This window comes from Grampus griseus (genome assembly GCF_964374135.1).
Source record: "Grampus griseus genome assembly, chromosome: 9".
In the NCBI taxonomy this organism is placed as follows: domain Eukaryota; kingdom Metazoa; phylum Chordata; class Mammalia; order Artiodactyla; family Delphinidae; genus Grampus; species Grampus griseus.
The window spans coordinates 85,222,688-85,246,664 of NC_139003.1; the positions used below are offsets into that span (position 1 = coordinate 85,222,688).

At 40.7% G+C, this 23,977-nt stretch overlaps 2 protein-coding genes across 6 annotated transcripts in view; one reads left to right on the top strand and one right to left on the bottom strand.

Annotated features, from left to right (window-relative positions):
• The window catches only part of GSAP (gamma-secretase activating protein), a 95,571-nt gene extending 77,980 nt beyond the window's left edge, over positions 1-17,591 (top strand). For 3 of the 5 annotated variants that reach the window (XM_082661541.1, XM_082661542.1, XM_082661543.1), the window contains 8 exons: positions 3,609-3,704; positions 6,246-6,316; positions 6,796-6,890; positions 11,663-11,782; positions 13,301-13,362; positions 14,907-15,008; positions 15,163-15,262; positions 15,663-17,591. In XM_082661541.1, the coding sequence (XP_082517667.1) occupies positions 3,609-3,704; positions 6,246-6,316; positions 6,796-6,890; positions 11,663-11,782; positions 13,301-13,362; positions 14,907-15,008; positions 15,163-15,262; positions 15,663-15,754 (738 nt within the window). In that variant the 3' untranslated portion in view covers positions 15,755-17,591. Of the gene's footprint in view, positions 1-3,608; positions 3,705-6,245; positions 6,317-6,795; positions 6,891-11,662; positions 11,783-13,300; positions 13,363-14,906; positions 15,009-15,162; positions 15,263-15,662 lie in introns of those variants that run through there. The other 2 variants (XM_082661544.1, XR_014297166.1) reach the window with 2 other exon arrangements.
• Positions 17,592-18,440: 849 nt separating this feature from the next.
• Positions 18,441-23,977, bottom strand: part of CCDC146 (coiled-coil domain containing 146) — a gene marked incomplete at both ends in the record, with an annotated part of 109,301 nt that continues 103,764 nt past the window's right edge. The window contains 3 exons of the mRNA XM_082661540.1: positions 18,441-18,644; positions 19,993-20,241; positions 23,436-23,573. Coding sequence (XP_082517666.1) covers positions 18,441-18,644; positions 19,993-20,241; positions 23,436-23,573 — 591 coding nt within the window. The remainder of the gene's footprint in view (positions 18,645-19,992; positions 20,242-23,435; positions 23,574-23,977) is intronic.

Here is a 23,977-nt window from a genome sequence, read left to right on the forward strand (position 1 = left end):
AACAGTGGGCTCCAAGGAAAGGAGGAAGGGCTAGATTGTACTTCTCATTCTGTTCTTGTTTTTCATTCACTCTTTCAACACAGGGTTGTTGCCAGTCACTCACTGTAGGCTCAGCGGTGAGGAACACATATATAATTTCTGCCCTCTTGGTACTTGTAGTCTTGTGAGAGAGACATGAATTAATCAGTGACCCCAATAAATGTATAATTATAAAACATCATAAGGAAATGTATAGCACTGAGAGTTTTTAAAATAGGAAACAGCAGCGTCTCTGTAGCATTTGTATTTGGGTTTAAAATACAACGGGATAAAGTATTTTTTCTCAAGAGGTCCTACCACTAGGAAGACCAAAGAGATGTAAATCAAAATAAATTAATTGAAGAACAGGATTGGCAAATAAATCCAAAATCTTAAAAAAAAACTATTAAACATCTGAGAAGTCTAATAAAATATTTTTAATACTGTGCAGGCTTAGGAATGGGATAATCTATTACCTTAAATATAGGTAGTTGAAAAATATGAGAAAAATATGTGTAAATACATATTCATACACTTAAAAATTCTAGTTAAACAAAGTTTCCTTGGCAACTAGAAATGACCAAACTTGAGCCAAGAAGAGATAGAAAGCCTGAAAGCATAATAACCATAAAATAATTTGGAAAAAATATGAAAGATTATCTCCAAAAAAGGCCCCAAGTTATTTAATAAGTTTGTGCTTTCAGACTTTTAAGGACCAGATCATTCTCATGTTATGTAAAGTATTTTTGAAAAAAAGATGGGAAGCTTCTTAATCACTTTAAAAAGCCAGCATAACCTTAAAACCAGAATCCGACAGTGACTACTTACGGTTATGAATATAGATACTACAGGCGTAATTAAAATACTTCCCAGTGCTCTATTTGAAAATACAGCATAGCCACATGGGCTTCTTTCTAGGAAGGCTTAATATTAGAAAATATATTAATGTAATTCATCACATGACTAAGTCAAAGAGGAAAAAAAAGATTCTATAGGTGCTAAAAGTTGATAAAAGTAAAATTCCACTCCTGGAATTTTAAACAAAGTATAGTCTAATACTAATAGCCAGCATCCTTCTTCATGTCACATTGGAGGCATTCCTATTAACGTCAGAAAGAAGTTAAGTATCCTTGCTATTTTCACTAAAATTTTATGTTGTTTTAGAAATTCTAGCCAATGCAATAAGAAATGAAAGCAAAAGAAGATGCTATGATTGTCTAATGCAACAAACAAAATAATCAACTGGGAAAATAATAAAATTAAAAAATAAAAAAAATAATGCTGCAAATTAGTAAGCTGGTGATGCTATATTTATTTTCTTTTTGATTAGGATTAACCAGTTAAAAAAGATAACGAAAAACAGTGTATTATTTCCAAATCCTTAGCATCTAACTTTAGTAAAATTATAAACAAAAAGCCAGTGAAATTTCTCTGACAGTTGACTGACTCACTTGACAAAATAAAGAGGAATGGGACTGGCGTTACGAGATATCTAAATGTGTTGTTGGTCTACAATAATTGGAACAATATGGTGCTGATACAAAGATAGACAGGAGGCTCTAGTTTAAATTTGGGTATTTGGTGTATGATAAAAATGAGGCATTTAAAAATCAATGTGGAAAGAAATAATTTTCAATCAATCAATCAATGCCTCACTATTTGGAAAAGACAGTTAAGTTAGATTCTTCCCACCCCAAATACCGCCACTTTATATCATAAACCAACAGAAATGTCAGGTTAAGGAGTCATATAAAAATTTTAAACTGTGTGAAAGAATTTGAATAAAATAAGGGGACAGTTAAAAAATACTGAGAAAGCCTTTTAAGTGTATTATTGAACATAAACCTACAGGAGAAGATTGACTGAAAACTTAGAAGAGAACAACAGAAAGGCAATACATTTAGAAAAAAGTATTTGCCACATATGTGATAAAAGAATAACATTTGGCATGTAATGTTTATAAATCAGTAAGAGAACAACACACTGGAAGGGAAATGGACAAAAGCTGTGACCAGTGAATTTTCAAAAGTTAATTTAGGCCAAGAGATCTTGAGTTGGGGCAGGGTAAGAAAGAGAATGCTTAACATTACTATAATCAAATGATAAACAGAATAAATGTTTTTCTTTGTTTGTCTTTTTTTTTTTGTCTATCAAATTGACAAAAATTTAAAAATCATACTAGGAAAGTTCAGGGTACAGGGAATTTGACAGCCTCATGAGATGGAATTGGAAATTAATATAACCACAGTGGAAGCCATTTTAGCAGTGTCTCTGTAACCTTAAGTAGGGACCCAATGAATTCCATTTCTAGGAATTTAGCCTGACAAAATAATCGAGGATATGGCAAGCAACTTTTGTGTAAGGATTTTTTGGTGGTATTTGTAACAATAGTAAAGGAAATATCGCATATGTGTAAGAAGGGAATAAATAATTCAATTATAGTATTTTCATAAAATTGGACACTGTGCAGCCATTACAACTAGTGTGATAAAGAATATTTAATGACATAAATTATTATGTGAGAAAAAGCAGATTGTAAAATATTAGAATGAGTGTGCACACTGGAAAAAGGAAAATAAAAAAACCAAAGTGTTAATGTAGATGGTAGGATTATGAGCAATTTAAATTTTCATCTTTATGCTTATTATAGAAAAATTGAAATGCACAAAAATATGCATTATAACTTACACAGAAAAAAAATAATTTTTTTTAAAGCCTAATCAATTAGCACATGCCAGAGACTGAATTGAAATAATATACCACTCTGTCTTGGCCCAGGATGCCACGGGCTAAGGTTTACCCAGTGTGTCTGTCGTAAATGTAAATCTGCTAAAATAGAAGGTATATATACTTGTGTTGTCAGTTGTACAATTCCCATGGTGTTTATTGATGCAAAGATTTCTCTAGCCAAGAGGGTTTGTAGCTGATCAGGCCATTTAGGCAAAAGCGAGAAAAAAAGGAAGAAAGGGAGAGAAAAGCAAAATGTGGGAGGGCTGGGAATGCCACACTGATTGGGGAGCCCCAGGGATGGTTAGAAGAGTGTGGCTATAGAAACAAGCCCTTTTGGAGGCACTAGGCTAAATATATCCATACCTTTACATGTCAGGGAGCTGCGTGGAATGTCTTAACCATTGTGCAGAGAGAGGTACCTGGTGCATTTCCTTTTACTCCAGCCTCTGTCCTTGCAAACACCCAAAACCTGTCCCTTCCCGCCACCCCCATTAGCATAGTCATTCCACGTTTAGAGTTGTTCCCGTTAGCTCTCCATAGCCAGGCGCAGTAGACTTCAATCCTTTGGTAGATCCCAAAGCCTTTGACTGCTAAGCTAGTGACTTCCACTGGCTTCTTTGGAGAATTCTCAGCAGGGCTGGGAGCCTGGCTCTCAGGTGTTGACTGGACTTTGGGTGAATCATAAGTCATTCCTCTCGAGGAAAATGGTGGTGCCCCCTGATATGCATTTCTGTTAGTGGGATCTTCAGGTCCAATATCTTTCATATTGATAGGAAGTGTTAATAAATGAATAGAATTCAAACCAGTTGCAGGTGTGATTGGGTAGGTTGTGACTTATCTAATCTATATTCTGTTTTCAGATGGTGTCTGAGCTAAAAGACCATCTTTTGAGACATCTACAGGGTGTAGAAAAGAAGAAAATTGAACAGATGGTTCTGGACTATGTTTCAAAACTGGTTGGTTTTGCTTTATCTTCTCTACCCGACCCACCCCTGCTCAACCGCTTGGTCTCTGGGTGTATAGTTCCCAGTATGTGGTTCAGTAGGTTTTTCGTATTAGGTTTTTTGGAGCTCTCCCATCCTCAAACCTGTATATGTGGTGCTGTAGATTGAAGAAAGGGGGAAAAGAACCAAAAAACAAAGAGAATGTGGCTCTGGCAGTGGCTTATTGCACTCCCTTGCAGTAGTGGTTATACACTCATGGAAGCCTGGAACAGTGATGAATTCAGCAGTGGTTGCCAAATGTTCATGTCATCTTGTCATCTTCCAGCTCCTTAGTAAACCATAGGTAGTGTTTTCTGTACGTGGAGGTTTCTGCAAACATGAGAGAGCTTGAACTTCAATTCTTACTTAGCTCCAACAGCCCAATTAGGTGAGATTCCAGCCCAGTTGTATAAATACTTACCACGTTCCACAGTCTGCTGATGAGATTGGCATCCCATTTACCTGGTAGCCACTCATTGAAATTGTGTGATCCATGTGTAAATAGAAGTGATGCAGCTGGATTGAAATTTGAGGCTGTCTTGAGTCTTTCAAAACGCATATGGAGTTGAGGCCTCACCCTACTTAGAACCTGGAAATAATAAGATGGATAAAAATTTTTAAGTATTTAAATATACAGAAAGAGAAAGAACACTGCAACACTCCATTTCTCCAGGTTTGCATAGGACCAGTGTGTAAATGTGAATAAATATTTTTGCATTGAATTCTGGAAGATTAGTTAAATTTATTAGATATGGCCCTGATTTAATTTCATGTTTAACTTTTAAAGTTTTCTGCCTTACAGGGAACTATATTCAATAATGGAAAAGAATATTAAAAGAAGAGTGTCTTTATGTGTAGAACTGAGTCACTTTGCTGTACAGCAGAGATTGGCACAGCATAGTAAATCAACTATACTTCAATTAAAACAAATTAAAAAAAATAAAAACAAACAAATGAAAAAGAAATACAGAAAGAAATCTTCTATTTTGGAAAACTGGGTAGTGGCAGGATGGCTCTATGAATGGAGCGTGAGCTCTTGGATAGCACTTGCTTAATGAGTGTTTGTTGAATTAAAACAACTCCCCAAAATGCTCCCAAGTGCCACCCATTGATTTTTTTCTATAGTAAAGTGCATGCATGGAAGTAACTCAGTCAAATCCTTTGTTGGTCATATGGCCATAGAGACGGTTCATAGTTAATTAGTCGGAATAAAGTTGCGGAATATTTTTTAAAAAAAGTTTTCTGCCTTTATTACAGTCATTAGTATCTGGTTTTAAATCATATATTTGAATGTCTATGGTAAGGTTTGACTTTCAGAGTTTTAGTATAGGAGGAGAGGTTGGTATTTGCATATACTAATGTTTACAAGCAGGGCACTGAAACTTTCTTAAATAATAATTCTTTGCAGTTGAACGATACCAAGGGGCTCACTTTATGAATGTGTTACTGATCTTCCCCATGTTGATACTAACCTACTTTCTTTGTCCTTTCATAACACACAGTTATTTAACACATCACCAACCATCTTTCTTTCTGTTGACTTTAAATTTCATCTTCCAGAATGTTAAGGTTTTTCTTCAAGCATCATTCTTCCCTATAGTTAATCACATAAAAGAATCCCCATAACACTAGTTTGTGCTAACAGCTCCTAGAACCAATAGGACCAGAAATGGTAGAGATGAGGTCTCAGAAAACTCGTTGCCCCTGTCTTTCCAACTCAGCAGTCACTGACTGATGCCAAAGCTGCTCACCCTGCCCAGCAGCAAACGGCTGAGTCTCCCAGTCCCCTCCCAGGAGAGTGGCTGGACAGCCTTTAGAAAATAAATCCAAGGAGGTTGCTGCAAAACCTGATTATATTGCTTATTTATTATCTTAACCTGATTTCAGTCAAAGAGAAACTGAGAATCTATATCATTGAGAATAAATAGTGTCTGTCTGTGCTCATATGGAAACTCTTCCTAATTTTGGCCCCTGTCCTTTGCCTACATGTGCAATGCATGGATTTGTGGTCCTGATAACAGCTCCGCGGAGATTGCCCTGTTGCTGGCAAATGAGTAAAACGTAGAACCTGGACTTGGAACTAGTTTTGCTCCACAGCACATGCTCAGGACCTCCATTCTCTTCAGAACCGCCTTTCCTCTGTCAGCTGTCAGCTATGTCACCCTTGCCACATCACAGGCCTAGGACGAACTCTGTTGCACTTGACCTTCACTGATGGATAAGGGCCTGTGATTGAGGGCCTGTGTTTGTGAGCGATGGGGCCGATTAGCGGTGGGGAAGCTCAGCTGGGGCACTGCCTGCAGTGACAGAGGGTGCTCTGTTAGACGCGGCTGCACATTTTCAGTCTTTCCATTTTGGATTCCAGTGCTTGAGAATTGACCTCAGAAAGGCTGGTTCTGTGTCCGGGCACAGCCTGAATGCCAGCTGCCCGAACATGCCTGTCAGAGCTATGGAAGGATACCTTGTAGGGGAAAGGGTATGAACAGAGGTTAACAGACTGTCTTTACCCTCTAGCTGGATCTCATTTGCCAAATACTGGAAGCCAGTTGGAGGAAACATAATCTTCATCCCTGGGTTCTCCACTTGTACGCAAGTATTTCTTGCTCTATTTTATCATGGTGTACAAAGAGGTAAAACAACTCTGATTGCTGCCTGTTGTAGCAAAGCCTTTTTGAGACTTACCGGTTGAAAGTAACTCTCACCAGCCCCTTACACCATCCATCTTAGTTCTGAACTCAACATTTAAAGTTATGCCCCTGTTACTTCACCTGTCCTCTTTCCTTGGCATCTGGCTGATGAGGGGGGAAGGGGCACATGAGCTCAGTACTGCCAAGAAGGGGAATTTAAGTTAATGCAGTTTATCATTTATTTGCCTACTGTCTGGTTAGATTGTAGGCATTAGGCCGCTGGTCGTCATCACATCTATGAACCTTTCTCTGGGGCATAGCCTTTCACAATTAGCATGCATTCCACCAGGATGTGGCACTCAGAGCTACTGCTTACATGCAGATGGGGTTTTGGAGGTGAGCTGCTTGCCTGACATGCTGCTTTGTTCTTTGACCAGCAATAGGCGGGCGAGTGCTGCTGAATTTGCGGTCTTTCACATCATGACCAGGATTTTGGAAGCTACTAACAGTTTGTTTTTACCTCTGCCTCCTGGTAAGTCTTGGCTTTTTTGTTTTTGTTGTAATAAACTTGTTCTTTCTTCTTCACATAGTCTCTGGACTTCAGTGCATTATGAGTTTAAGAATAAGCCTCCTGTGTCTGCGAGACTGTGTGTCTGGTGTCACTGTGACAGATGGGCCTGAGGTTGGCCTCTGCCGACCAGATCTCCTCTGATTATTAAACTATACAGTAGCTTGTCACCAATTTTAGGAGGCAAGGCTGGTCCCCATGCAACTTTCTGGTTCAAAAACCAGTGGAGCTGATTCAGGGAGATCTTTCTCTGACGTCTCCAGGCCTAGTTTATCTGATCAAGAAAGTTAACACTCAGAAGGAAGTAGGTCTGGCTGGGTGTCAGAAATTGAGTTGATTCTGATATGTTCCTTGGAAGCTAAAAATTTCCCTTAGGATTTTGAAAAAGGACCAAATCAGGCTTCAAAACACCTTTGGCGCATGTGTCTGCAGTCATTCATTTAATTGGTCATTTCTTCATTCAGTCAACAAACATTTGTTGAGCAATTTCATGCCAGGTACTGGGCTAGAAATTAGAGCAATTCCAAAAATTAACAAAAGTCTAGTTGGGAAAATGTGCATATAAATCAATATTCACTGTAAGAAACAAGCTCCTGTTTGCTATAAATGACCTGCCTTATGCTTATTATGTGTAAGTTCTGATGAGTTTTAAGCTTTATGATAGCTATCGCTATATAATATATACTAGCCAATTTTATTTAATTCATTCATATACATCTATCCATCCATCCATCCATCATTAATTTGCTCCTTTGTTCATTCATTTTAAGGCAACATGTATATGGTCCCCATTTTGTGCTAGGTACTATTGTAAGTACTTTACATAAATTAGCACATTTAATTTTTATAATGATGCTAAGTGATAAGAGCTTAAATTGAACCATATTAAATTGTTAATATCCAACCAGTTTTTGACCAACAAAGACAGCACTTTCAAATGGTTCCACTTAATATTATTCCCACATTATAGATGGTGAAATTGAGGCACAGAAAAGTTAAGTAACTTGCCTACAGTCACATAGCTATTAGGCAACAGAGCCAGTGCTCAAATCCAGGGAGTCTGGCCCTAAAATCTATGCTTCTAGCTACTGTTCTGTGCTGCCTCTTGAATTTTATATTCCAGTTGAATTAGTTGATATTGAAACATTGGCTGTTTATGGGCCCAGAAAATCCCCACAGCACATCTCAACTTCTCTGCATTTGTGATATATCTGGCACAGTCTGGAATCTGTCACACTTTCTCTGTCCATATGCCTTATCTTATAAGATCTGCTTGTAGTGGAGGCACAAAAGGCGTTTCTTGTGACTTTGTAGGGATCTGAAAGTGACCACTCATGAGGAGAATGGATGGCTTTAAATGGCATATGAATTGTGAGGTGCCCTCTAGAAAGAGTGGAGAGATTTCATGAAAATTATATATGGCTTTCTAGCTTAAATTCTTAATTGTTTGTCATTAACACAAAAGACCTGGTAGAGAAATGGGTCGACAGTTTCAGATTTGTTCACCATGGATCTCCAAGCTCCTTTTATAAGTAAATGACACTGACTCACTGGGGACAATATTATATCTGGGAGATCATAAAAATCCACTTTCTACAGAACATTGCATTTCTACACAGGGATGGATAAGGAGGGAAAACACAGAACAATTTTACCCATAGTGATTGAAAATTATTATGAGTAAGAGCTTAATGGCTGGTGTCCATGGGTCAAGTAAGAAAGAGCAGTTTCTCTTTTTCCTTTTCTCAGAAATGTTTGTATCCCTAATATGAAGTGACACTGGATCATGTTGGGGGGTGGGGCACGTGTGTGTAAACGCAGGTATTTTTGTGTGTATGTAGGTAAATGTGCTCGCTTTCCAGGCCCCATGGACTAGTGAGAACTGTTTGAGTTCCAAGTGTCAGAAACTTGTAACCGGAATTACTTAAAGAAAAAAGGGAATGAGGACCACAGAAGGGAAGTCATAGTTGAGAGCTGGAGCATTTACCACTTAAAAGGGACCTGTGTTCTCTTTGCTGCCTGGAGAAGGCCAGGAGCCCTGGAGGGTGAGGACTAGAGCGGGCTGGAAAAGGTCTCTCTTTCGGTACCAATGCCTACTTCTAGCCAGTTTGCTCTGTTGCTTAGAGCTGACATGCTGAGAGGAGGCAAGGAATGGGCTGTTGAATTTGGGACTGTGCCCTGGGAATGGAGGATAAACGGTCATCAGGGATCTTTAGGACATGGACACAGAGCTAGAGAGGAATTTTTTTTTTTTTTTTTTGCGGTATGCGGGCCTCTCACTGTTGTGGCCTCTCCCATTGCGGAGCACGGGCTCCGGACGCGCAGGCTCAGTGGCCATGGCTCATGGGCCCAGCCGCTCTGCGTCATGTGGGATCTTCCCAGACCAGGGCACGAACCCATGTCCCCTGCATCGACAGGCGGACTCTCAACCACTGCGCCACCAGGGGAGCCCCTAGAGAGGAATTTTGAATGGAGAAAATCTGTAGGATCAATAACCTTCTATAAACTCTTCCTCAGAGATAATTTTATAACTTTTTTAATCTTGAGAAAACTGTCCAAATCCATTTGAAAAATCTCATGTTGTTAATTAGCTAGTAAAATCACTATTTTTTTTTGGAATCAGAGCAGTTAGTAGACTCATCCCATTGTCAGCCCATTAACATCTGCTTGAGGGCAGAGTCTGAACTTTATCTGACCCTCAATGTTGCCAGGACATGGGACTCAAGTCTCCCACTGCTCATGTTTCATATGCTCAGAGAGAGAAAGCTCCACGACGTCTCTGAATCCAAGTCCCAGCTCTCTTTGGCCATCATGTCTCTGTCATGTAAGCCTCTAAGGTCAGGCAACGAGTCTTCGTCATTCCCCATCCACATCCAATCAGTTTCCAAGCCAGTACACGTCGCCATGATCCTATGATCCCTTCCTTCCCTCTCACTCTCAGTGCCCTCATTCCCTCTTGGACACGTTCACGCAGTCACTTCCTAACAGATCTTTATTCCTCCGGTAGCAAGCTGTCACTCTGGTCCATTCTTTGCCTGTTGCCACATTAATATTCCACAAGTAAAACTCACATCCTCTAACAATCCTGCTCAAAAGCTTTCAGTGCCTCCCCAGAGTTGACTAAATAATCAATTCCTTGCTGTCATTCAGCATTCAACCCCGTGACATATATTAAGAGCACCCTATACTTTTCCTTCATAGAACTGGTCATATTAAAAAAAATGAATATTTATTTTGTGATTACTTGATTGTCAGTCTCCCTATCAGACTGGAAGGTGGATGGGAGCAGCAGTCATGCTTGTTCTTCTCATCACTGCACACCCAGCTCCTTGCCTGGCATGCCGAAGGGGTTTTGTTGAATAGATTAACCTTTCCAGTCTCACCTTCCACCATTCCTCTTGCACGCCTGTTCCAACCCAGCTGGGTCATTTACTCTTTCCTAAATGTGCCCCGTGCTTTCTCACCTTTGGGCCTCTGTTCGGGTTGTTCCATTAACACCAGTTCTTGAGGCAGGATAACGTCGTGGTTAAAAGGCTAGGCTAAAATCGCACAGTCTGCGTTCAAATGTTAACTCAGCCACTTACTATTTCCCGGTTAGGTTTCTTAGCTCCTGTGAATCTTGGTTTCCCCATTTATAAAATGGGGATCAAGTAGTTCCCACCTCATGGTGTCATATGAGGATCAAGTGAGCCTGTGCGTAAATGAAAGGCCTCAGTACCTGTCTGGTGTTGGTCACGTTGTTACACCACGTGCCAGGCTCTGCACAGACCTAGCTGTAGCTCTCAAAGCAGCCCTGCAGGAAAGGTACTGGTGATTCCACTTTAGGGATGAAGAAACAGAGGCTGGAAAGGCTTAATTACCTACGTCTAGTAAGCAGCACAGCATGATTCCGGCCTCTGTCTACTCAGGTCAAACCTGACTTCTGCTGCTTTTCCAGCCTGTATGTTCTCTCACGTCATTTCCACTCTCAGGAATGGCATTAACCCTTCAAAGTGCCTCTCACGTGCCATCTTTTCCAAGAGGGCTTTTCTGATTCTCTCCCGGTCTGATGTTGTTTGTTTGTGTCGGTTAGTGTGAATAGTGGACTTAGAGCTCTAGCTCTGTGAGAGTTTGGGTAGCCCTGCCCGTGAGACTTAGACTTAGCCCTGCCCAAGGGCTTGAGAGTGCCTTTCTACTGAATTCCTAGAGATTTGCTATCTGGCAATATCATTTTAGTTCTTCTTTTATATGATTTAGTCCAAGTAGACCCCAAAAGCCTTTCTCTAGGGCATACCCAGAGATTAGTCATCTAAACTAATCAGTCCCCTTCTGGTCCAGATATTTTCTCCTGCAGCAAAATGGTCCCTGTCCATCAGGCTTTAGCCTGGGCATGTGGAGTTTGAAGCTCTACTGTTAATTTTTCTATTTTGCGATTTTACCATAGAATTACAAACCTTTTAAACTGTAAAACCATCTTCATTCAGCAGACCTTGCACTGTTTTTCTCTTTTTGCCTAGGAAGGCATGCAAGGTGGAGGGAATACGTGCTTATTGGGAACTTACTATATACCCAGCACAATACTTAGTTGTGATAATACAGAAGGAAGGAACCTTGGACCTTGTCTTCAAGGAGCATTTATTTGACTCTAGCTGCCAAGTGGTGAGCTGAGTGCTTTATTGCCATCACCAGAGTCATTCCCTCTGGGAGGCCAGAGATGATAGCTGACCGTGTCTACCGTCCCGGGTCTCTCATCCTAGGTTTTCACACTCTGCACACGATCCTTGGTGTCCACTGTCTGCCTTTGCATAACCTGCTGCATTACATTGATAACGGAGTGTTGCTTCTCACAGAAACAGCTGTCACAAGGCTCATGAAAGGTAAGGGGCTCTGAGTTTGCCTTGTTCCAGCCCCAGCACCACCGGGCTGCCTTTGTGGGTGTGCGACCTGTGGTCACACGGGGCCCTGCTGCACTCAGAAGGGGCCCGTGCAGGGTTTAATGTTCTGTATTCAATCTTGACATTCTTAATAGTTGAAGAGGGGCTCCTCGTTTTCGTTTTGCGTGGGTTCCACAATTACGCAGCTGGGCCTGCTGAGTACGGTTCATTTCCCGTAACCATCCTTTGGACCACCGTGCCTTTGCCCTTCAAGAGACCCCAAAGGGCTTCTCAATCCGTACACAACTATTAGACTCCTTTTCTGTACATGAGGGCACTTGAGAATAGGAGACTGAAGGCTTATTTCTCAAGAAAAATGTCATGCAATGGCTTACTTTCAGCTGATTAACTCCGTCCTCTCAAAGTTAGACTTGAAATGCAAGGAAAAGTAATGAGAGGTGTAGTGCCTGTGGGAATTTGAACTTGAAATAAGGTCTGTAGTGTAATGACTCTTGGTTAAATTATTCAACTGTGGTATTTTATAGATGAGTTTTGTTAATATATATTGAAGTATTTGCCATTCCTCAAGGTGCTGCATGTTTTAAGTCAGTCAGAAGAATTGCTCTGTGACTGGCAGCCTGTTACACAACGCTGTTCCCTGATATAGAGCAGCAGCTTCATTAAGAAATCCCTTTTTAGTCATGTACCACAGTGTTCATTGCAGCTCTATTTACAATAGCCGGGGCATGGAAACAACCAAGGTGTCCATCAACAGATGAATGGACAAAGAAGATGTGGCACATATACACAATGGAATATTACTCGGTCATAAAAAGAAACGAAATTGAGTTATTTGTAGTGAGGTGGATGGACCTAGAGTCTGTCATACAGAGTGAAGTAAGTCAGAAAGAGCATAACAAATACCATATGCTAGCACATATGTATGGAATCTAAAAAAAAGAAAAAATGGTTCTGAAGAACCTACGGGCAGGACGGGAATAAAGACACAGACCTACTAGAGAATGGACTTGAGGACACAGGGAGGGGGAAGGGTAAGCTGGGACGAAGTGAGAGAGTGGCATGAACATATACTCACTACCAAATGTCAAATACGTAGCTAGTGGGAAGCAGCCGCATAGCACAGGGAGATCAGCTCCGTGCTTTGTGACCACCTAGAGGGGTGGGATAGGGAGGGTGGGAGGGAGATGCAAGAGGGAGGGGATATGGGGATATATGTATACGTATAGCTGATTCACTTTGTTATAAAGCAGAAACTAACACACCATTGTAAAGCAATTATACTCCAATAAAGATGTTAAAAAAATCCCTTTTTTATTCAGAGAGACACAAACTAATATTTTCATAGTGTTGTTAGACTTGGCTTGAAAAACAAGGTTGGGACATGCATTACCAGGATGAAGCTCTGAAGTATTAGCTTGCTCAGGTATTAAAATGGAGATTACTGGGTTTTTTCTTTTTGTTTTGTTTTATTTTGTTTGCCAATTTCTGACTTTCTTGTAGATCTGGACAATACAGAGAAAAATGAAAAAGTAAAGTTCAGCATCATTGTGCGGCTTCCTCCGGTAATCCTGAAGTATATTCTATTTTCTAAGCCTTGGCATGTACCCCTCCTTCAGTTTCTTCTTGCAGGAAGAGCAGTTACTGGCTTTGGGCCGAAGTCAGTTGAATTGTCTCACCCTTCGGCCCTTTCCAAGAAATCCCGTCCATCCCTACCTGTCTGTCCGCTGCTCCCACTGGGCCTGCCGAGTGCTTGCTTCCCTGGCTGTGCGTGTGCTGCTTCGGCACAGGCCCACCTAGAACGTTTAGCCGTTTTCTCCTCTGAGGAAACCACAGTAATATGTACGTCTGTGAGTCTGAGGGGAGGCAGAGGGGAAACATGTGCTTTTGGCATTTAAACTGATAAGAAATTGAAATACAGGTGAGGTCAGAAGGTTCTGGAGCTGCGTTTCCTCTTACTATTGTTTGCACCACGGCAGGAAAACATTCCTGGTTGAAGGAAAAATGAGAAACATGAGGGAGAGGGTTATACAGGCACTCCTTGTTTTTGTGGGGTATTGTAGCTCTCTGAATCAGAAATGCTGTGAAATTCAGGCATTCCACGGCAAGGTCTTCAGAGCCTCTGACTCTGCGGACTTCCCGGCCATGAGGGCCTTGGCCAGCTCTGTGCCATTTACATACGTTGAGCACTTATGTCTCTGGCACGATCCTCCCACAAAGGGATGTCTGATGCCTTCCTGGACCTAATCGCCTTGCTTTATAACACCTTCTCGCCCTCACAGGCTTACGGAGGCAGAGGCAAGAATAGAAAACAAAGCATATTTTCCATGGCTAGATCTCTCTGGGGAATATCTCTGAACATTTAGTTTGGTCTCTAAATTTGATTTTTTTTTTTTTTTGCCTTATACCCTTAGGGAATTAAAATTTTCTGGGCGAGACACTGGCAGAGTACATGCCTATAACCTTTAGCTTCATATCAAAATATCACGTAGGGTTGGCATGCAGATACTCAGTTTTGAAGAGTAACAGATGAACTCCATTTCAGAAAAAGAGTTTGGCAGCCTCACTACACAAAATGCTTTCCTCAGAGTTGCATTTAAGGGAGTATTTATTCAAAATTCAGAAGCATACCTCATAGGAAATGGCCTTTCTCCGAGGTCATTAACCATAAAGAGTCTGTCTTTTAGACTCAGTAGCTGGAATACATTTTAAAAAATTATGAATTGATATAAAATAAATTTACTTAATGCTGTGAGCTATATTCTCCTCTCTGTATTTTTCCATCTTTTTATTTTTATTATTGACTTAAATTTTTTAGTGTGGAAGGTACAGAGGTTTCCTATACACCCCCTTCCTCCACATACACACAGTCTCCCCTATTATCAGCATCCCCCAGCAGAATGGGTCCATCTGTTACAGTGGATGAACCTACACTGCACATCACAATCACCAAAGTCCATAGTTAGCATTAGGGTTCACTCTCGGTGTTGTTCATTCTGTGAGTTTGGACAAATATATAAGGAGATATATCTAACACTGTAGTATCATACAGAGTATTTTCACTGCCCTAAAAATCCTCCTCTACATATTTTTCAATTTGCAAAAATAGCTTACAGGTCAGAAGATCTGTCGACTTTGGGATCATCCTGTGAGTTCTAACATTATTTCCCGGAACCATGTAAAGCAACTGCTTCAGAACTATAACAAACAGGTGAGTCTGTGTGGAGCAGAGGCCCCGCTAAATGATTTTGGAACCTCTTTGCCCATTTTAACATATGCATATGGACAGCAGTTGTAGTTCTCACCACTTTAAGTTTGTGCTTGTTGTGGAGAATCAGCTGATACCACAGCCGTTTCCCTTTTAGCCCCGGAGTTCTATGATGGACAAGTCATCATTCAGTGTAGAATTTCTGCCTCTGAACTACTTCATTGAAATACTGACAGATATTGAGTCCTCCAATCCAGGTAAGTCACTCCTCTGCTCTCAGGATTTTCCTGTTTTTCCCCTGACACATCAGTCAGTCTCTATGTGCTTCTGTGTACCTTTTTCTTGCCAAAATATCCCCTAATTATAAGTAGGATCTTCTTGCAATAGGTTTTAATTAGCAATACACAATTTACTACCTAAATTACCAAAGGAATAACCACCTTTCAGGTTTTAAAAGGAATTAAGAGGTTAAAAACCCATTTGGTTGGTGTGAATGGCCTTTCTTGGTGCTGAGGTTTAATAAATTTTAACAACACATTCTCAGAATAATGTGTTTTACTAAAATATAAAATAATTATGATTTCAGTGAAGTATGGGAACAATATTATAAATGTTCTATGGCTTCATAGTAACTCTTCTCTCTCTTTTTCCTTTCAGCTCTGTATGCTTTTGAAGGACGTGACAACGTGGACGCAAAATTCGTAGAAGAAGCAGCTCTGAAACACACCACGATGCTTTTAGGCTTATAAAAGGGAAAATGCAGTTATATCAGCTTCCAGTATTTTTCTCTTGCTCGTTAGCTCTACTTCTGTTGAGAATTCTTTAGCAATATTTTAAACTGGTAACCAAAATCAGAATACATTGTTGAGCCATCTGAATTTCAGTTTAGTACTTTGTTCAGACAGAACTAGACAGTCAAGTGTAGAGAAATTGCAGCCAGTCCAAGGGGGCATGAAGTGGCCTAAGTGATGCTCTTCCTAGTGGCTGATCTTCCTAGCGCTCTCATAGGCCAAAAGCTAGTTTCTATTATACTCTGAAATAAAATATACTTTAAAAATGTAGGAACAGTGCTTAGAAAATCAAAAATTGGCTGTGTCACTGAAAATAGCATATGACAAGCAGAAAAATTACAAGTTGTAGAAAAATTCTATTTTGGAAATTAGATACTTTTAAAAAAACTGAATTTGGACTAAGTCAAATCTGCTAATTCTAGTAGGGAATAATTTGCAAAATACAATAATTTATACATACATAGAGTAGGATTTGTCTTCGTGAACGTTCAGATGGAACTGTATTTAATATTATAAAGTTATTTTTATATTTATAAAAGTTTGATTTAGTAATATGTTGTCATTTAAAAAAAACACTGAAAGTTTTAGCCTAACTCCTTTGTTCTTTGAACATAGCCTTTTATTCCCACCAAGAATCATGACTCCATGAACATGTTCCCCCAAAGACCCACATGACACCTAACGAGTTCTCCCACTTTTCTTTTTTTTTCCCCTCTCTCTTCTACAGTGACGTTCTGACCATAAATACAGTTGACTCCTGGGGTAAGCCCAAAACCCTTTGCTTTCTTCTCTTCACACCGTTTCCCTCATTGAACTTGTGAAATTTTAAAGATTACAAATATCACTAGCCAGTATAATAATTCAGCTTTTCTAAAATCATCATTCTAAAAATTATCCTCTCCTCCAGAATTTCCCATTTAGGTCAAATATTTCATGGTCACTGAAGCTCAGAGTCTTGGAGCCATATCAGCAAGGCGGTGCTGGTTTTTCCTCTTGATAAGGTCATTATTTTTCATCACCCTACGCTTTCCTCTTCACACCCGGGTTGTTTCTGCTGCTTTCTGAAGTCTCATTCATCTGATGCATATTAGAGATAAACACTACTTTGATCCTGCCACCCCTCTGCTCATAATCCTTCAGTGGCTTGCCATTTATTACAGGATAAAATCCAAACTCTTTGACATTCAAGATCTCCCAAATTCTGGCCTTATACACTTCCCCAATACGAACGTCCTGTTCCAACCAGCCTCGCTCACTGGGCCTTGAACAGAACGTTTGTCTTCTTACTTCCAAGTCTTGCTCAGGCGATTTCCCCCTCCTGGAATCCCCTCCACTTACTAAAATCTTATTTATGCTTCAGGGCCAGATAAAAAGTTCCATCTGACTGTGATCCCTGGCCATTCCAGTGCACAGTGGCATGTCACCCTCTGGACCAGTAGCACACGTTGTAATATTTAAGCATCCAAACCTTTGTAATTTTTAAAAATTATTTTTCCTTCCTATCTATTTAAACTTCCGGTGTGTTTATTTTTTGAATCCCTAATTACTGATCCTACAACACAGCAACTGTGTGTAAGTTTGTAGTATTTCTTTGCATTAAGCACACAGCTTACACAGCGTTACTTGTTATAGGCTCTCTCAAGGATTTGCTTTTTAATGACTTCACAAAGCAGTCAGGTTAGATTCAGGACTCCTAGACGGAGAATGAGATTCAATTTCCCTCCATTCTGTCTGGGTGGGGGCTTGGAACAGAATTTGTTTGATTTAGCAAAATAAATGAATGTGATATTTCTCACTCCCAGAGTCGTGAAATGAAATTCATAACTGATAACAATATGAAATAACAATAGTTTGAGCATGTTAATGAATGTAAAATCACTGGTTTCAAATCTACTTTTATATTTTTATGTGAGAAAGTAAACAGAATTAGCAAAATATACTTGGGTGAAATACAATAATATTAGAGTAATGAAATCAGTGGAACTGGCCTCATTTTCTCTTTCACATGCAAAATTATAAATATCTTCATTGAAATTTTGAAAAATCTGGTATCAGAACAAAGTAATCACAAGTGTATTTGCATATAACATGGTGGAAAATCTAGATTTATAAGAAAGATAAATTAGGGCATAATTGTTTTTGCCCAAAAGGATTCTTTATTTGTAAAAAGAATCACTATAACATCACTTTAAAAAAGACAAGCTTCCCTACTGCTTTTCACTCAGTTTAGATTTACTGACATCAACTTGCAATGCAACTATTTATTTAACAAAGTGAGTTACGCCCCTGCAGTACTTGGGCTATTTTCCTTTTCAACCATTCTTTCTTTTTCTTAAAAGTGGGTACATTGAACAGGATCTGCTTTTCTTTCTTTAATAAACAAAGACCACTCTGCCAATTTCTGTACTTCGCTGAAAAGGTATTTATTTTTATTGCATTTTTGTAGCACCCAGTCTACTATATATTTCTGAAATGTAATCAAGAGATAAAGTGAAAAAGAAAGAAATTGTTGAGTGTGATAGGAAGGAAGCATATGTTGTGGATACTCTGTAATTTAGAGCTGTTACGCTGACGTTTTCCAGCTGTGGATGTGAAGAAGCCTGGTTGAAGCGCCTCCTTGAGAAGCCTGGGTTGGTTCACATGTTCAGATTTCAATTGGCTTTATAACAGGTTTCTTTATGTGCCTCATATTGGCCCCAGGTTCACTGGGCTTAAAAGGAGCCAAAGCGCCGTACGGTTTTGGCAGAGGAAGAGTGGACTCTGCCTCTGGGATGTAGGCATTTGGACGCTGATCCGCAGTTGTGTAAACACCACTGGGCAGCTGGCGATTTTCTGCTTCCAAGAACTCCTGCAAAGAATGATTTATCCTTTTCAGTTTTTGAAAACTCAGGTAAAGTTGTTTCGTCCTCAGGGCCCATCAGACACAGCTGGGTCTGAGCAGCCTTCGGCTATGCTTGCTGGCCGATATTCCCCAAAGGGACAAGAGGGTGTGAGGGTGCGTCACCAAACACGCACACCTGCACACACATTTCGTCTCATTGGAATGACCCATGTTGCTCAAGCATCACTGTACTCCTGGGGTTTAGGGTTTACCATAAACTGGTTGGTGGGACCTAAATTTGGTACATTCCAAACAGTATCTTTCATTAAACACTAATTATTTCCATGTTTGTGACAAAGGCAGGATAATCTGTTTCCTTTGGTAGGTCACTGGTGAGCAAATGGTACAAAGGAGGAGATAAGGAGTAAAGTAGAACCAGTGGAGAGAAGTGGTCAGCGGCTTGCTTTGAGCCTCAAGATTCTGCCTGTGTTTCTGGAAAACAGAGGAGTCTCTTATAGCATTAAAAAGAATTTGAAAAAATGGAGACAGGTAAATGACAGCTGGGACACCACGGGTAAAGTCTGAATGCCCTCAAGAATATAATCCCAGGTAGCATCCGAATGACAGATCAGACCCTGTTTTCAGGAATTCATAGTATGTGTTTGGAATGCACCTTTTTCTTGGGTTAGGGAGGGAATGGTGATCTTCTGGGGATGTCTGCTCTGTAGTCTGAGAGTGAGTTATAGGCCCCCAGGATGTAGTCTCCTCGGAAAGAGATGCCTAATTCCACTCTAAGATTATCGAAAGGTCATGGGAGTAGGAATAAGAACTGAGCCCCCAGTGTGTAGGTGCTCAGTGACAGACTTAGGTCTTTGGTGGGAGAAGGGTGGTACTGAAGCCTAATCGTAGCTTCTGCACCAGGTGCAGAGTCTGCAGAAGCCTGTGACAACCATAATACGCTTGAGGCCTCACAATATGCTGTGGTGGCCACAGCAGATACATTGAAGAGTAAAGTATGGTCTGAGCCAGGGTGCAAAGACAGAGATTAGAGACCTAGGATAAAACCAGTGCCAGCCTGGTCATTGCCATGCCAATGGGAGGTCCTGGTCTTCACCATGCCAGCCCAGGATAGAACACTGTGGGGTGGGACTTGATGCCCACCCAGTGTTCTCCAGGGAATATTCTGACCCTTTGGACTGTTGTACTTTGCTTGCCTACGTAATATCTTAAAAAAGCAAAACTTATTTCTAGTGACTTGCTGGGCCTATGTGTGTGGTAGAGTAGAACATTTTCATATATTTTGGGAGGATTGACAACCCCTGCAGCAGCCCTTCCCGGCACATTTTACAAATGCAACGCAGAAGCCATAGCTTACCCGAGACTTTTCAGCGATGGCCAAGGCATACATTTCTTCATCTCGAAGTACTTTCAACCATTCTCTCTCAATCTCTTTATTGAGGGGCAGACCCTTTTCCATCCTGGAGTTGCAAGTGAGGATGAAGTCTTCTTTCTCCTTGACTTCCTTTTGGAGTTCAATGGTCATAGCTTGTTTCATGGACAGCTCAGCAACAAGAGCCATCATTTTTTCAGTAGCATCTTTGATCTTTTTCTGGTAGCCATTCATCTAGAATTAAAAAGCCCAAGGCTTAGCCTATGTATACATTCCATGAAGACTTGAAGAAAATGGCAGGCTTCTGGCTGTCTCTGAAGGTGGGCATTCTTGCCTGAAGGAAGGAGAGTTTAAGTGGGAATTCACAGAGAATAAGAACTGGAGGAGACCTCAGAGATTCAGCCCAACACCCTGGCTGTGAAATAGGACAAGGAGGAGGGAGAAGAAAGAGATCTGTTCATCTAGTTACTGGATTTCCAGGTGGGTAGTATTGAGGGGAATAGTTTAGTGTCTCTATTTTTAAGAGGTGATAAGGACAAAGGAAAGGGTATTCTTGATGTCTAAGTTCTGGCCTAATTTTGCCATGTTATTAGTTTGCCACTTAAGCAGGGGGGAAAATCTGGTAGAACAGAATTGTATTAGTTATTAATACACTTGCTTAAGTAAGGTAATCAGCATCCGTGATGATTTTTAATGGAAACTATCACACTTCAGTGTGTGTGTATTATTGATCGTAATTCCCAGGATGCATCATTATGAGGTCATAGGCAAGCATGAGCTGAACTGGACAGTCTGGCCAGTAATTTGAAAAGAAATGTTCCTAGTTGTGTATGTGTGCTTACCTTTTCATATAAGCTATTTATTATCAAAGAATTAAAAGATAAGACTAGGTGGAAAAATTGATTTTAAAAGACAGAAAAGAAGTAAAAGTGGAATTGGTGGTTCCTGTAAGCTTTCTGGCCCACAGCACGGCCTTTCAGTGTGGCTGAAGGCTGGTGAGGCAGTAAGAGGTGACTCCCGCCACCCGCCAAAACTCAGTGTCACATTACCCTGTCTTATTACTTCTTCATATCCTTTCACTACTGACATTATAATATAAATGTATTTGGTTATTTGGTTATAGCCTATCATCCTACAAGAACGTACTCTTCATGGGGACAAGGAATGTTTGTTTTATTCATGAGGTTCCCACTGCTTAGAATATAGGAGACAAAATTAAAATTGAATGTTTGTCGAATGAAGGAATGAATCAATTCTTAGTCTCTTTTAATTGTTCATTCCTTTGAACCAAGGTAAATTGAGACACGAATATGAGCGTCCAAAAACTACACCCTACCTCAAAATACTGTCTTCTCTTAATAGAGTATATACTGGTCTGTGTGTACATTTGCTTACAGAAACGTTGCTGCTGGTGATTTACGTGCCTCTGAAAATATAATGACCAATTATTATGTGAAAACTTTGTCTCTTTAAGGGAATAGGGAATATAAATTTCTATAACTTCTATACTGCATTAGTTTTCAGGAAGCATAATTTGAATAAAAATGACAGGCATTCAAAGCTTCAGTGATGAGTCATTATCTCTCTTTTAAATTTTATTAACTAGTCATTGCACACTTGAGTGTGTGTATAACTAACCAACCTCCCTTCTCCATAAATGAAAAAAAAAAAAAAAGGATGGTATTATTCTGGGTTCTCTGAGTCTTTGCTGAGATTTCCCATTTTCTGTTCATTTGGGAAACTTGTAAGAGGAGCCATAAGCTCTCTAAGATAGATTAGAGATGAGATGTGCAACCTTGTTGAACACCCGCAAGGGCCAGCCCACTTCTGCTCGACTATGTGATGCTTGCCACCACTTTAGCTGATATCACACCCATTTCACAGATCAGGAAACTGAGTTTTAAGACCATTTATGTATCTTTCTCAACGTCACTTGGTAGTGTTGGTAAGTCACAGATCTGGGATCTGAATGTCTTTCTGTCTTCCAGCTCTGCCTACTCTGAGGAGATTATTTTAAATGGAGGAGGAAGAAAGCCAGGTAGAGAGCATGGAATGTGGGGAACGGAAAGGGAGATAAATCATGAGGACAGGACTCAGTAACGCTGGAAACTTCTTGGTCATGTGGATTGTGTCGGCAGCTCCCATTTGTGTTTCTCTGGCTTAACAGTTGACTTCTGGAGGGACTCTGCCATCAGCTTTGACAAGCAGGCCTCAGCAAAAACCAGCTTCCCCCAAAGAAAGGCAAATTCATTTTGCAAAATAAAGGAAGGCAACATTTAAAGAAACTTCAGACATGCTAATTCAGGCAACGTTCATGAGCCTAAAGAAGTCTTAACATTTCTTATTTTGTGAGGTAAATTGAGATTTGCACAAGTGCTGTTGGCCTCATCAGTCTATTAGAGGAAGTGTAAAGCCAAATAAAAATGGCCAAGAAGCCTTGAGATTTGCAGTAGTTTAGTGTGCCAGAACTGTTTCTAAAACGGGACTGTTAACTTATTCAACGAACGTTTTTCTAAAGTTTAGCACATGCGAGGCATTGGGGAAACTAAGAATAAGGAACAGTCACTGCCCCCAGGAGCCCACAGTGGGTGACACCATCATTCATGGCGTCTTCTGAACTGTCTCCCCACACTACATGGTGTGGACAATGTGTCCCTTTCCCTTTTGCACTCAGCAGCTCCAGTGACTGTTGCTGACTGACTAAAAACCCTGGACTGTCACAGAGGGATGCTGCAAGGGGCCGGGGGCGCCAAGCAGGCAGCAGACCATCTGATGCCTGATGGTGCAAAGTCCTGCTGCGTCCGAATCACCAGCCTCCCTCCTGCTGGCTGCTCCTCCTGCTATAGCTTCTAGCAGTCCCTGCCTGACCCTGTAGCTTTGGATCAGAAGCCCTGGTATTTTAAGCTTATGGAATTAGGAAGCCCCACGTTACTGGCCTTTCCTCACTAGTGAGGCTTGGGTGGGGGCTCCACCCCAGGGAGTTGTGTGACTGCTGTTCTCTTTAATGGTCCCCTTCCATTGCTGCCTTCTGGCTACTTCTGGATTCAGGCAGCTCCCATGCAGACCGCTGGATAAATGAGGCCCTCCCTTCACAAGGAACTAGAAAGGACTTAACATGTCTCATGAAATAGGAAGATAATGACTGTCATATTTGAGTAGGTACCCTATTAAGTGAAACTTGTATACTGTCATTGAAAGGTTTAGGATTTCCCACTATAATGAGAATTCATTCAGGGCACAAGACTGAAACTTATCTTGGACAATTCTCCAGGAGTCATCTTTACATTTTAAATTTTAATTCTTTGTCTTTATCTATTCATAAAGGCTAATCTCTCCGGGGCTTCCCCCAATAAATGAAGCAGTCTGTGGAAAATGGAAGGTGATAGAGGAGGAAGGACAGAAGAGAGGAGGCGGGGACTTGGGCAGACCTTCTTGGCTAAGAGCAGTGTGTCCTGCTTGCAGGCCTGCGTTTTGCTGCAGAGCCTGTCCGTGAGCCGGGAGACCTGTTCATAGATGAAATCTTTCTCCAGCAACTTCTCCTCCTTCTTGGCCAGCCGTAGTTCCAGCTACGGTCGAAAAGAATTTCAATAGGAAAAAAAAGTCATGCAAGTCAAAATCTTTCCTAATTAGAGCACTATTTTCCCCCCTTAATGAAGGGAGACTTCACTAATGAACATTAATGACTCAATGAACTGGACAAAGTCAAGACTTCCCCTCACCCCCTGACCCCCGCCCCCGAGAGCTGTGGCACTTCTTCCTCCCCATGGCAAAGAATGGCCCTCTCAGCTCCGTCTAGCTTCCACGTTGCCATTCCTCTGATATGCTCCCATCGGGAAGACAAATTAATCCATTCACGATGCCAGAATTGCTCCTATGGGCCGTGAGACAGAGATGGGCATTTTGAAAGCACTCAGGTTTTAACTTTTTTGGCAAGCATCCAAAGTCAAGCTTAGGTTTCGTTACTAGATTG